We start from the raw sequence: 13,752 nt of genomic DNA on the forward strand, positions 1-13,752 counted from the left end.
CATTTACCAATTTTTAACCATGTGGTTTATGAATTATGGGTTTATCTTAAGATTTATACAGTGCTCAAATACCCTATAACTCATTAATGTGATAGCACCCCTTTTATAGTATTTTGAAAAATAACGGCACCCCCAAATTTGATAGAATTTACTGATTGAGTTTCTTGAACAGTAAACATCTCTCATGTTCTATCGTATAGTTTAGCAAGTTGATCCCGTTGTATAATTGTTTATTAATTATTATTACTATTGACTGAATAGCGGTCTGGGATTATCCCACTGCTATGCTGCCAATATCTGTGACTGCAGGCAGGCACTATTCTGGATACATTAGCACTTTATATACTGATGACATGCTTCCGGTCCAGGCTAATACAAATTAATGTTAACTGCACTCTCTCTCCTATTGCTATTGGGGAATTTTCTTGTCTTTTGATGACCTGGTCCAAATCTAGCATTTCCCCCCCTTTGTGTCTTTGTTCCCACATTCCCGTTCTTCTTTACAGTGGACCTTGACATTTTCCGTAATTGGAAGTCTGGGATTTTAACGCTTGATTCTGTAGATCGCTGGTGCCCAACCTGGGGTATGCTGCAGACCGGTTGGGGGTACTTGAAAATAATAATTGTAATGGTGGAAGAAGCCTCCCGTTGCTGAGGAGATGAACCACGTAATTTCCGGTTCCATCTGCAGTGCCATCAGCATCTCCTCATTCTTTTGGTGAGCAATTTACACCTTGCGGTGTCACCCTGCGCTCAAACTCACTTTGGGTAAGTATTAATATGTGACTGAGCACCAGGCTCCGGATAGCAATCTAATAATCACTTACAATGTGGTAATAGTCAATAAAAAAGTGCTTTATTTGTGAATTTATTACAGAAGTAATGACAAAATTCATATAATCAAATATACATGCAAATTAGATAGAATATAGGGTACTTGTTTAGTTTCACAGCGGCAGCGTCTCAGTCGCAGCAGCGTCTGTGTCCCCTTGCGGGGCTCGCTTCGCTCGCCCACGCTACGGGATCAGTGGCTCGCTACACTCGCCACACTATCTAAAATCAACTCCATGCCAAGGTGGATAGTGGGGTTATGAACTATTCACGTTGGCATGGACTTTATTTTAGAAAGGTTGCCGAGTGCCGAACTCGGAAGTAGCGGCCGGCCATGCTGCCGCCGTGAAACTAAATAAGTACCGAATATATTAAAATAAATTTGTATAAAACAGACTAAAATGTTTAATACTTCATACTAATGTGCCTAGTATTGGTACACTTACCACAATGAGGGGAAGGGTGCGGGGTGGGGGATAACAGACGTAGACTAACACTGTTTTTGTGTTACCAGGGGATATTTGTATATAGACTCCCGTTTGTATGGTGAGTCAGTGAATAAGTCTTAGGTTTTTTTGTATGGTTGAGAATATCCTTTACCTTTTTCCAGGCTGGGGTTAGGGGGTGTGTCTGCCGACGGACTCACTTTCTGCTTTCTATATCTGGCTTATCTGCACTACTGCATACCTCCGAACATTCCTGATTTTAGCGGGACAGTCCCGATTATCAGGGACTGTCCCGCTGTCCCACCCACACCCGGCAGTGTCCCGCAGGCGGCGGAGGTTGCCACGGGAGATAATCACTGTATACCTCCCGCAGCAACCTCCCCCGCCCGCGGGACACTGCGGGCTGTATCACTGCATGCTTGACGCTGTGTACGCTGTATCGCATAGCCGCCCCACTCGCTGATCTCCGCCGCGCTCCCTGGGGCAGGGGCACGGAGGAGAGATCTGTGCGCATGTGCGCACTATGTATTGAAGACACCCCTGGGCTGCAGAGTTTTACACTCTTCGCCCCCTAGCAGCTATTGTAGCTGCTACTAGGGGCAAACAGTACATCCCGGCAGCCAATAGTTTGACTTGTCCCTGCCCCCTATGACGCGCGATGCTGGCGTGCCGCCCAGCCACGCCTCTGGCACGAGGATCATGGGCTGGCTGGCTGCACTGACTGTGACTCTGTAAGCTGGGGCTGGCTATTTAATAGTTACTGCAGCTGAGCTCTGCTACGAGTAAGATAAATAAATCATGTATTTATGTCAGCTGAATATTTTAGATATATCTATATATAGATATATAAATAAATGTATTTATTTATATATATATATATATATATATATATATATATACACATATATATATATATATCATACATAATGTGCCCTGTATAATCACCATATAGTTATATGTAGTTATAGGTGTATATTCAATGCTGATGTCAGCATGTTGCACACTACATTAGACCGCCCACTGGGTTGTGTCAAGACACGCCCAGTGGGTTACAAGCCACGCCCATGGATGGATTAAGCCACACCCCTTTCACCGCGGATAAGTGTCCCTCTCTCATTTTCTAATGTTGGGAGGTATGCTACTGAGTCACATGTGTCACAAACCTGGCTTTGTTAACGTTTGTTTTCTGGTTTCCAGGCTTGTCTGTGTCCATGCTGCTGCTGCAGCTGCTCTGCATTCCTTGATTAATCACCTGTGAGGCTCCATGACTTCAGCACTGGTCACAGGATCTAGGTATATTCAATTAATCCCACTTCCTGGTTGTGATCTAATTGCTGCTGCGGCCAGTAGTTAATCCCCAGCTACCTAGGGAGATATGAGGATTCACTTGAGAACAGATCAGGACCTTGAACAACTAGTTTGATTCCTGTGTTCCTCCAGACGTCAGCATTCTAAGGCTCCAGGTTCCTGTCCAGAGTTCCTGTGCAATCTGCTGCTGCCTCCTGCTGTCATTAAGGCTCCCTAGTACTCTCCATCTATCAGGTTACCTTCCAAGCTGCTAACCATCTACACTTCAGCAGTTTGCTACTGGCTCTTAAAGGGCCATTACATCTTTGACTCCCTAGTCAACACAGACTGACTCAAAGGCTGTTGATTACCTGCTACAGTGAACCTCATCCTGCTCCTGATGCTGTTGTTACTAGCACCTTGCCTGCTTAATTCTGCCTGCTATAGCTGCTGTTATATTAGCTCCAGCATCCAGCTTATAGTCAGCTTCCCAAGTGCAGCACAGGACCATCAGTTCCTAGACCGATACAGTCATCGACTCCCAGGTGGACTCTGCCATCATCGACTCCCAGGTGGACTCTGCCGTCATCGACTCCCGGGTGGACTCTACAACCATCCACAGTTCCCTGACCGACAGTGCCCTCCATTGGCTCCCAGGCCAACGTACTCTTCTGTCTTTCAGGCCAGACAGACTCTCCTGTGGCTACCAGGCCAATGTACCCTCCTGGCTCCTAGGCCAGACGGACTCTCCAGCGGCTCCCAGGCCACCAACAGCCTTTGAAAAAAAAGAGGGTACTTGTGAGTTATCTGGGCTGCCGATTTTTTGATTGTATGCCTTAAGTTAAGGCATACAATCAGATGCGATGCGATGCGATATCGCATCGCATCGCATGCGATCATCGGATGCTTTGACCCGATTTTTCCATAGGAATCAATGTTAAAATGGACTGAGTCCATTTTAACATGGAATTCAATGGGAAAAAGGGGTCCTTTTCATACCCCTACTATCCAAGTGGGCATGGAGTTGGATATAAACCTGTGGCGAGCGTAGCGAGCCACCGAGCCCGAAGCGTGGCGAGCGGACGGTATTCTGTGTCCCCTCGCGGGGCTCGCTACGCTCGCCACGCTTCGGGCTCAGGTTTATATCCAACTCCATGCCCACTTGGATAGTAGGGGTATGAAAAGGACCCCTTTTTCCCATTGAATTCCATGTTAAAATGGACTCAGTCCATTTTTACATTGATTCCTATGGAAAAATCGGGTCATCGCATCGCATCGCATCCGATGGTCGCATGCGATGCGATGCGATGTGCCCGATCCGACCCGATTTAGAAATCGGCAGCCCGGATAACTCACAAGTACCAAAAAGAGCGAAAAAGGTTGAGCGCTAATTACTGACAGTAGTTCTGAATATATATATATATATATATATATATATATATATATATATATATATATATACCGTATTTATCGGCGTATAACACGCACAGGCGTATAACACGCACCTTCATTTTAAGAGGGAAATTCCAGGAAAAAAATAAGAATAACTCAGATAAAGCAGAAGCCAGAGAAATTCACTCATCATTTCCCCCCCCCCCCGCCCCCCCAGCCCCCAGGTTTATTACAGTGTTATTACACTGTTTATTAGCATACAGCATTAATTTAAATACCGTACTGGATTTTACTTGCAGGGCAGCACAGTTATCCTTCTCCTCCTCCAGGCTACAGCCAGCGCTTGGGAAGGCTGATGACGCTGCTGTAGCCAGGGAGGAAGGAGTCACTGTGCAGGGAGGAGCTTTAACCCCTTGGGTGGTGGGTTTTCCTGGGGCAGGACAAACCTACCAGGGCAGGTTTATCCTGCCCCAGCAAAACCCACCACAGAAGGTTAGAAGCAGCCCGCCCCCCCCTCGCCTCCGCTCCGGCGTTAGTACGCCGGAGCTTCCCTGCTGCCTCTCTCCCCCTTCCTAGCCGCCTGTCACATTTAGCAGTGACGTCGGCGGCAGGCTGGGGGATGTTCGCGGCTCGGGAGGACTCGGGTGCCTGAGCGCTTCCGAGTCCCCCCGAGCCTGGCCGACATTACCCGAGCCTGCCACCGACGTCACTGTAAAGTGACAGGCGCGCCGGGGTGATCGGGGAAGCTCCGATCGCCGGAGGACAGGGGGACTGGGCTGGAGCTGATCGGAGGTATGGGGTAGAGGTGCTGCGCCAGTGGTGCACACCTGGACACCACTGGCGCGCACCTATTATATAATACAGGTACCGTCGGGTGTATTTACCGCAATTTACCGCCGTATAGCACGCATATCGGCGTATAACACGCAGCCATCTTTTCCCCCTGTTTTCAGGGGGAAAAAAGTGCGTGTTATACGCCGATAAATACGGTATATATATATATATATATATATATATTGTGACAAGAACACTGGAGTAGTGTTTGAGGGCAGGTATATTTGTCCCAGGTTCTTGTCTTAAACCTTTTAGAAACAGGTGTTTTGCCTCACAGAGGGCTAATCAGCAAGCAAGCTGTAAAAAGGCTGCCAGAGTGAACAGTGTTAGAGGATTGCCTGGGAGATTGCAGAGTTTCTGGGGGAGATTCTCTAAATAAGAAATGCGGTAAAAACCCAGTTATCGGGGTTTTTACCGCATTTTGGGATGCTCTAAGCATCCCCCGCCGGGTTAACGCGGCGGGGGGCATCGCCAGAAAAATCTGGCGATGCCCCATAGAAGCCAATGGGCTTCTACCGCCTCCCTCCGCTGCCCCGCAATGACCCCCCGCCGCCCCGCACGGACCCCCGCTACCCTGCATCGCCCCCTCACCTGTGTCCGGGCAGCACAGCGCAGTGCTGCCCGGACCTGTGACCTCCTCCCTGCACTGATCCTCTTCCGGGTGCAGGGAGGAGGAGAGCCCGGCGCAGCAGCAGCAGCGCCGGGTGTGTGAGGGAGGGGGGAGCGGCCGGGACCTGCTGGGACCCGGCGACTCTCACCGCAAAGGACAGCTCTTAACGCAAGAGCTGTCCTTTGCTATAATTATCGCATATGTTAGAACATATGCGATAATTATAAATGCGAAGGGGGGCGGAGATTCTTAGAGAATCTCCCCCTCTGTGTGAGAAGCAAACCTGCCTTTTACAAGTGAGCCACCCAGTGTTGACTGGGAAACTTTGTATTTTTCTTTAGTGACAGTTAGGAGCCCCCTGTGTATAGTTAGTGCCGGACAGGCAAGGTATTTTATTTTATGTTTATTTTGTTTTCTGCTGCAATAAAACTGGTTGCGGCCAGTTGTACCACAAAGACTGGACTGGTGTGATTACTCAGCTGCTGTTGGCTGCCTTCTACCCCAGGAAAAGGCATCCAAATTCCCCTGCAGTGTTACAACTTGGTGGAGAATGCGAGCACTCCGTTCTGTGCATAAGTGAGAGCCGCAGCTGTGTGAGCCCTGCAGAAAACAGTGGTTTATGCAGATACAGCCCATTGTGAAGTAGCTGAGAATTGCCTGAGGATTTTATATATGTCCTGGGTGAAAGCAGCTACAAAGCCACCTGAAAAATCTGTCAACATGGAGGAACTGCTTAAAGCCTTGCTGCAAGCTACAGCGGTACAGCGGGAGGCCACAGCAGCTCAGCAGGAGGCCACCAGGCTGCAACAGGTGGCCATTGAGGAAAATAGGAGAGAGCAGCAGGTGGCAATGGATGAACTTTGCAGGCAACAGCATCAGGATAGAGAGGCCTTAACCAAAGTGGTGCGAAGCTTGGCAACACGGACCGGTGATGTGGCCGTCAGTGCTCCAGCCAGCTCTAGTTCTATCCGGGCCAGTCACTTCCTGCAGAAAATGGCAGAGACTGATGATGTGGAGGCCTATCTGACCACGTTTAAAAGGACTGCTGAGCGTGAGAACTGGCCGGAAGCACAATGGGCCAGTCTGCTAGCACCTTTTCTCTCGGGTGAGCCCCAAAAAGCATACTTTGATTTAAGCCCTGCAGATGCTCGGGACTATGACAAGTTAAAAACTGAGATCCTAACCCGCCTGGGAGTCACACTGTCCGTAAGAGCCCAACGGGTGCACCGCTGGGTATATGCCCTGGAGAAGCCTCCTCGCTCACAGATGCACAATTTTATTCAGCTAACCAAAAAATGGTTACAGCCAGAGACATTAACTGGTCCCCAGATGGTGGAAAGAGTCGTCATGGACCGCTATTTGAGATCCTTGTCTGTGGTCCTGCGCAAGTGGGTAAACCATGGAAATCTGGATACTGCTGACCGGTTAGTGGACATGGTAGAGAGGTATCTGGCGGCAGAGGAATTACTGATGACCACCCAGCACCCCACAGATCCCCGATAGCGCCCTTCAGTGAAGAATGGTAAGACTGTTCCATGGGAAAATGTTGCTGGGCGGTTAAGAGAGCGCAAGGCTGCAGAGACTGTAAACAGTGGCCCTGGAGACAGGCCAATGGGACTAGAAAGGTCTATGCTGCCCAAACAGGTTGATAATCGTGTGATTAAATGTTTCAGGTGTGGTATGCCAGGTCATGTTATTGCTAATTGCCCAGTTACGCAGGAACCCATGCAATGTGATGCTGCCTTTGAAAATCGCAGAATGTCTTTCTTTGCTAGATTAGCTTGTACTGTGGTGCCTTCTCCTAAACTCGAAAGACAAATGTGTGATGTGTTCTTAGAGGGTAACCGGGTAGAGGCTTTGCTGGACTAAGGAAGTTTGGTTACCCTTGTGAAAGCTGGATTAGTGAATCCCTTAAAGGTCCAGCAAATACCTATTGGGGTTACTTGTATACATGGGGATACCCAACATTATGCCACTGCTGAAGTACATATAGAAACTTGTTGTGGGTCAGCAATTGTGAAAGTAGGACTGGTCCCCTCTATGGTGCATGAGGCCATAATAGGGAGGGATTTTCCTCATTTTGGAAGCTGTGGCAGTGGCAAACGCAGGATTTTCAGAAGGGGGTTTCCAGAGGGGCGGAGCAAAGCACGGAGATGGACACTTAGGTGACCCAGTATATGTCGGGTCAGTTAAAGTATTATAGATAGACCAAATGTATATAAATAATAATAATAAAAAAAAAATATATATATATATATATATATATATATATATAAATAGCGAAGAAATGCGGCACTCAAAGGGTCTTTATAAAGTCACTTGTTTGTATTCAGCAAAACAATCAATAGTTACATGTAGTACATGGGGTAGACCCCGACGTTTCAATGCCTGTTATGGCATTTTCCTCAAGGGCCCATGTATCTGTAAAGCAATGCAAACACATGTACAGGTAATGACAATGATTTATACCTGTCTTGCCGGGTGCTGGGCGGGAGCCGGTTGTAGCGTGGAGCCGTAGCACACGTCTCCGTGTGTTTGTCTCCCGCTGATGACGTCACCAGGCTCTGTTTCTCCGTTGCCATGGTGACGCTTACCTGTCAGCAGCGTCTCCTCTGGTTCCCGGTCACTGGAGCCGGCGATCGCCTCCCCGGCCCCCACGCCAGCACAGAGCTACAATAAAGCAAAAATAGAACAAGGCATCGGGTTAATGTGTGAAATCTACCAATGTTGACACCAACATAGCTCCAGTGACCAGGAACCAGAGGAGACGCTGCTGACAGGTAAGCGTCACCATGGCAACGGAGAAACAGACAAACACACGGAGACGTGTGCTACGGCTCCACGCTACAACCGGCTCCCGCCCAGCACCCGGCAAGACAGGTATAAATCATTGTCATTACCTGTACATGTGTTTGCATTGCTTTACAGATACATGGGCCCTTGAGGAAAATGCCATAACAGGCATTGAAACGTCGGGGTCTACCCCATGTACTACATGTAACTATTGATTGTTTTGCTGAATACAAACAAGTGACTTTATAAAGACCCTTTGAGTGCCGCATTTCTTCGCTATTTGTACTAATCCCTTTGGAGGCACCTGGGCACTTATCCGCATAAAGCGAGTGCCAGCTCAAACAACTATCTATATATATATATATATATATATATATATATATATATATATATATATATATATATACACAGCGTGTTCGGCAGCACTCAGGAATAAATAACACAAGGCGCAAGTAATAGTTAATAGTTATTACTTGCGCCTTGTGTGATTTATTCCTGAGTGCCGCCGAACACGCTGTATACGTATATATATATATATATATATACATACAGGGGCATCAACAGCAGTGTAGACCCCTGGGCATAGCAATGTATTGGGGCACTTACCGATCCTCCAGCGGTAGGGGTGGGGGAAGCTTTGCCCCGGGTGGTAGGGGTATTATATCAACTGCTCAGCATGTAGGGCCTGGATCAGTAATTTCCACTAATTACCCCTTTACTGCACAGATGGTGGGAGAAGGGGGCATTGGGCTGAATGAAAGGGCCCTGACACATAACTTCCAGGGTGGTAGAGGATGTTTACTATACAGAGGAGGGGTGTATAGTGGAGTGGGCTTATTATTCATAATTTTCTGGTGGGAAGACAGCTTGCTTGACTGCAGATATCTCCAGTTCCCAGAAATAGATTTCTTAGATTTTAATGGAATTAAAAACTAGAGAATCCCACCTACCAAATTGTATTGGGGACTAGGTTATGAGAGTTCAGGAGGCAGAGCAATCTGCCAACGAGAATATAAAACTACATACCAGGTGTGTGGAGCTGGAGCAGTAACCAGCTGCTTGAAGGCTGATATCTCTGATTTTGGGAACAGTAGAGACAAGCTACTAGTGTCCATCAAAGGGGGAGAGTCCCAGCTTTTGGAATATACCCTCAAAAAACTCTAAGTCAGACAGAACCTGAAATATCTGACTGGGAAGAGCAAGTAATAGGCTTGGATGGGGACCACTGCTTTGAAGTCAGATATCTCCGGTTCCCAAGGGCCGATTTTTAAAATTCTTATACCCATGGAAAGAGGGGACCCTCAGCTTTCAGCCTAGGGTCCTTAGACTCCTGGGGGGGTTTCTGGGTATTTAGAAACCCCCCCTGCGTGCGCTACTGTGTGGGAATCACGTTTAGCCACAGATGGGAGAAGTGAAGAGCCAGTAGTTAATGCCAATGATTTTGTGGATGTATGTGGGTCCTTTGAACCTTCTGACCCTTTACCTTTTGCTAGTTTGGCTGGGGAGGGGACAGATGGAGAGTTCAGTGAGGACCCTCTTGCTGGAAACGGAGAGGTAGTAGTGCCCGATCTGGAGGTAAAGAAGGATTTGTTTATGTCTGAACAGTTAAAGGACCCTACTTTATTGAAGGCTAGAGAAAATTCTTAAGGTTGTTAATGGGGAACCCGTGGTACTAGGTGCCCAGATTTCTTATCCCCACATGGCTATTTGTAATGAGCTTTTGTACCACATTGTCAAAAAGGGTGAGGAAGTGGTGGATCAGCTGGTAGTTCCCCAACCTTATAGGAGAACGGTACTAGATTTAGCCCATAGTCATGTTACAGCAGGACATTTAGGGGCAGAAAAGACCACTGAAAGAGTTTTACAAAGGTTTTTTTGGCCAGGGGTGTATAAAGAAGTGTCTGAATATTGTTCTTCCCGTCCTGAATGCCAGTATCATGCCCCTAGACCTCATTTCAGGAGCCCACTAGTTCCCATGCCTATTATAGAGGTCCCATTTGACAGAATAGCCATGGATCTCGTGGGGCCCTTGTTAAAATCCGCTCGGGGCCATCAGTATATTTTGGTAATAATGGACTACGCCACTCGATATCCTGAGGCTGTCCCTTTACGCACTATCACAACCAAAGCAATAGCTAGGTAACTGGTGCAGGTTTTCAGTAGAGTGGGAATACCAAAATAAATTTTGACTGACCAAGGTACTCCATTTATGTCAAGGGTCATGAAAGAATTGTGCAAATTGTTTAAGGTCACCCACCTCAGGACGTCTATCTACCATCCCCAAACTGATGGGTTGGTGGAAAGATTTAATAAAACGTTAAAAAGTATGTTAAAAAAGGTTGTTGACAAAGATGGGAAAAACTGGGATTGTTTGTTGCCCTACTTGTTGATGGCCATCAGAGAAGTTCTGCAGTCCTCTACTGGGTTTTCTCCGTTTGATTTGTTGTATGGTAGACACCCCAGAGGGCTGTTGGACATTGCCAAGGAGACGTGGGAAGGACAACCCACCCCTTATAAAAGTGTTGTTGAACATGTATCACAAATGCAGGATAGGATTGCAACCGTGGTACCTATTGTCAGAGAGCACATGGAACAAGCCCAAAGTGCTCAACAGAGGGTATATAACCGGAGTGCCAAGATATGGGAATTTGCTCCGGGGATAGAGTTCTTGTGTTGGTGCCCACTGTGGAAAGCAAGTTCCTAGCTAAATGGCAGGGACCATTTGAGATTTTGGAAAAAGTGAATGAGGTCAATTATAAAGTATACCAACCAGGTAAGAGAAAACCTGAACAAATCTACCATGTTTACTTAATCAAACCCTGGAAAGATAGGTTGTCTCTGTCAGCGGAGCCTTGCTCTTTGGCGTCTTCACCTCAGTTGCTTCCCGCGGTGAGGGTGTCAGAGACATTGTCAGCTGATCAGAACAATCAGGTTAAAGAATTTCTCAGCCGAAATAGGGAGATATTTTCAGAGCTGCCTGGCCAAACGACCATAATAAAACATGACATTGTCACTGAACCAGGGGTCAGGGTTCATTTAAAGCCATATAGGATTCCTGAAGCTCAGAGAGAAGCTGTCTCTAAAGAAGTTAAAATGTTAGAACTAGGAGTCATAGAGGAATTCAACAGTGAGTGGTCCAGTCCTATAGTTCTCATCCCGAAGCCTGATGGTAGCATACGCTTTTGTAATGATTTTCGTAAATTAAATGAGGTGTCCAAATTTGACGCATACCCCATGCCCCGTGTGGATGAGCTTATAGAAAGGCTGGGAACAGCCAGGTTTCTTCCCACATTGGGCCTGACTAAAGGTTACTGGCAGATACCCCTAACTGATAGCGCAAAAGAAAAACAGCCTTTTCGGTTCCAGAGGGGCTCTTTCAGTATAAGATGTTACCTTTTGGGTTGCATGGGGCTCCAGCAACCTTTCAACGGACGATGGATAAAATTTTGAGGCCCCATAGAAAATATGCAGCTGCATATTTGGATGATGTGGTAATTCACAGTACGGACTGGGGGTCCCATTTGGTTAAAGTACAAGCAGTACTGGACTCAATCAGAGAAGCAGGGTTTACTGCTAACCCAAAGAAGTGCTGCCTTGCAATTGAGGAGGTTAAGTACTTGGGCTTCACCATTGGTAGAGGTCTGATTAAGCCCCAATTAAATAAAATCGATGCTATTCAAAACTGGCCTCGGCCAGTGAATAAAAAACAAGTAAGGGCTTTTTTGGGAATAACTGGGTATTACAGACGATTTATTCCTAATTTTGCAGCCACAGCAGTGCCGTTGTCAGACCTTACCAAGGGGAAGCAGTCAAATACGGTGAAATGGAACCCTGATGCAGAAAAAGCGTTTCAAGCGTTAAAAGTGGTTTTGTGTTCACAACCTGTACTGATAACGCCAGATTTTTCAAAAGAATTTGTTGTACAGACAGATGCCTCAGAGGTATGGATAGGGACTGTGTTGTCCCAAACCAGAGATGGGGATGAACACCCTATCATCTATTTGAGTTGGAAACTCAATGAGCATGAAAAAAGGTATGCCATTGTGGAAAAGGAGGCTTTGGCCATTAAATGGGCATTAGATACCTTGAGGTATTACCTCTTGGGAAGACAGTTCAGGCTAGTGACAGATCACGCCCCTTTAAAATGGATGCATGTAAATAGAGGTCAGAATGCTCGGGTAACCAGATGGTTTCTAGCATTACAGGATTTCAAGTTTAAGGTCGAACATAGACCAGGTTCACAGTTGGCCAATGCAGATGCATTGTCCCGCACCTTCTGTTTGGGGGCTACAAGTGTTCCGGCCCCTAGGTCGAAACAGGGGAGGGGAATATGTGACGAACACTGGAGTAGTGTTTGAGGGCAGGTATATTTGTCCCAGGTTCTTGTCCTACACCTTTTAGAAACAGGTGTTTTGCCTCACAGAGGGCTAATCAGCAAGCAAGCTGTAAAAAGGCTGCCAGAGTGAACAGTGTGAGAGGATTGCCTGGGAGATTGCAGAGTCTCTGTATGAGAAGGAAACCTGCCTTTTACAAGTGAGCCACCCAGTGTTGACTGGGAAACTTTGTATTTTTCTTTAGTGACAGTTAGGAGCACCCTGTGTATAGTTAGTGCCGGACAGGCAAGGTATTTTATTTTATGTTTATTTTGTTTTCTGCTGCAATAAAACTGGTTGCGGCCAGTTGTACCACAAAGACTGGACTGGTGTGATTACTCAGCTGCTGTTGACTGCCTTCTACCCCAGGAAAAGGCATCCAAATTCCCCTACAGTGTTACACTATATATATATATATATATCTATATATATATATATATATATATATATATATATATATATATATAGATAGATAGATAGATAGATAGATAGATAGATAGATATATATATAGAGATATAGAGATATCTATATATATATATATATATATATATATATATATATATATATATATATATACAGGGCTACTTTTCAGTAGGCTCCAGCAGGAACTGAGGCCCTTATTCTAGTTCACTCTTTCTGACAAAATCCTTCTTAGATGGACAAAACCATGTGCACTGCAGGTGAGGCAGGTGTTACTTGTGCAGAGATAATTAGATTTTGGTGGGGTTTTACACCTGCCTCACCTGCAGTGCACATGGTTTTGTCCATCTAAGAAATATTTTGTCAGAAAGAGTGAACTAGAATAAGGGCCTCAGTTCCTGCTGGAGCCTGCTGAAAAAAATATATATATATATCTATATATATCTATATATATATATCTATATATATATCTATATATATATCTATATATATCTATATCCTGGATAGGGCTGGCACACTCAGTTACAAATATCTCCGCCTGGGGTTGCACATTAGTGATATCCCAATGCAGGGGTCACAAACACAGTCCAAATAGAAAAAATGGCACTCACCAGGGCTTCAAGCTTTTCCAGCAAAAGGGTGTTATAATCCATGTAACAGGAAAGAATTACAGGCATAAACTCTGGTCGACGTTTCGGCCACAGAACGTGGCCTTACTCATGACCGCCTCGTTCAGAAGACACATATGTGTCTTCTGAACGAGGC

General features: G+C 46.2%; 1 protein-coding gene across 1 annotated transcript in view; it reads left to right on the top strand.

Moving 5' to 3' along the window:
• The first annotated feature begins 7,958 nt into the window (after positions 1-7,958).
• Positions 7,959-13,752, top strand: part of LOC146049518 (uncharacterized) — a 344,041-nt gene continuing 338,247 nt past the window's right edge. The window contains exon 1 of the mRNA XM_083166057.1: positions 7,959-8,280. Coding sequence (XP_083022183.1) covers positions 8,193-8,280 — 88 coding nt within the window. The 5' untranslated portion in view covers positions 7,959-8,192. The remainder of the gene's footprint in view (positions 8,281-13,752) is intronic.

The sequence above is a fragment of the Crinia signifera genome, chromosome 12 (assembly GCF_055691185.1).
Source record: "Crinia signifera chromosome 12, ASM5569118v1, whole genome shotgun sequence".
Taxonomy (NCBI): Eukaryota; Metazoa; Chordata; class Amphibia; order Anura; family Myobatrachidae; genus Crinia; species Crinia signifera.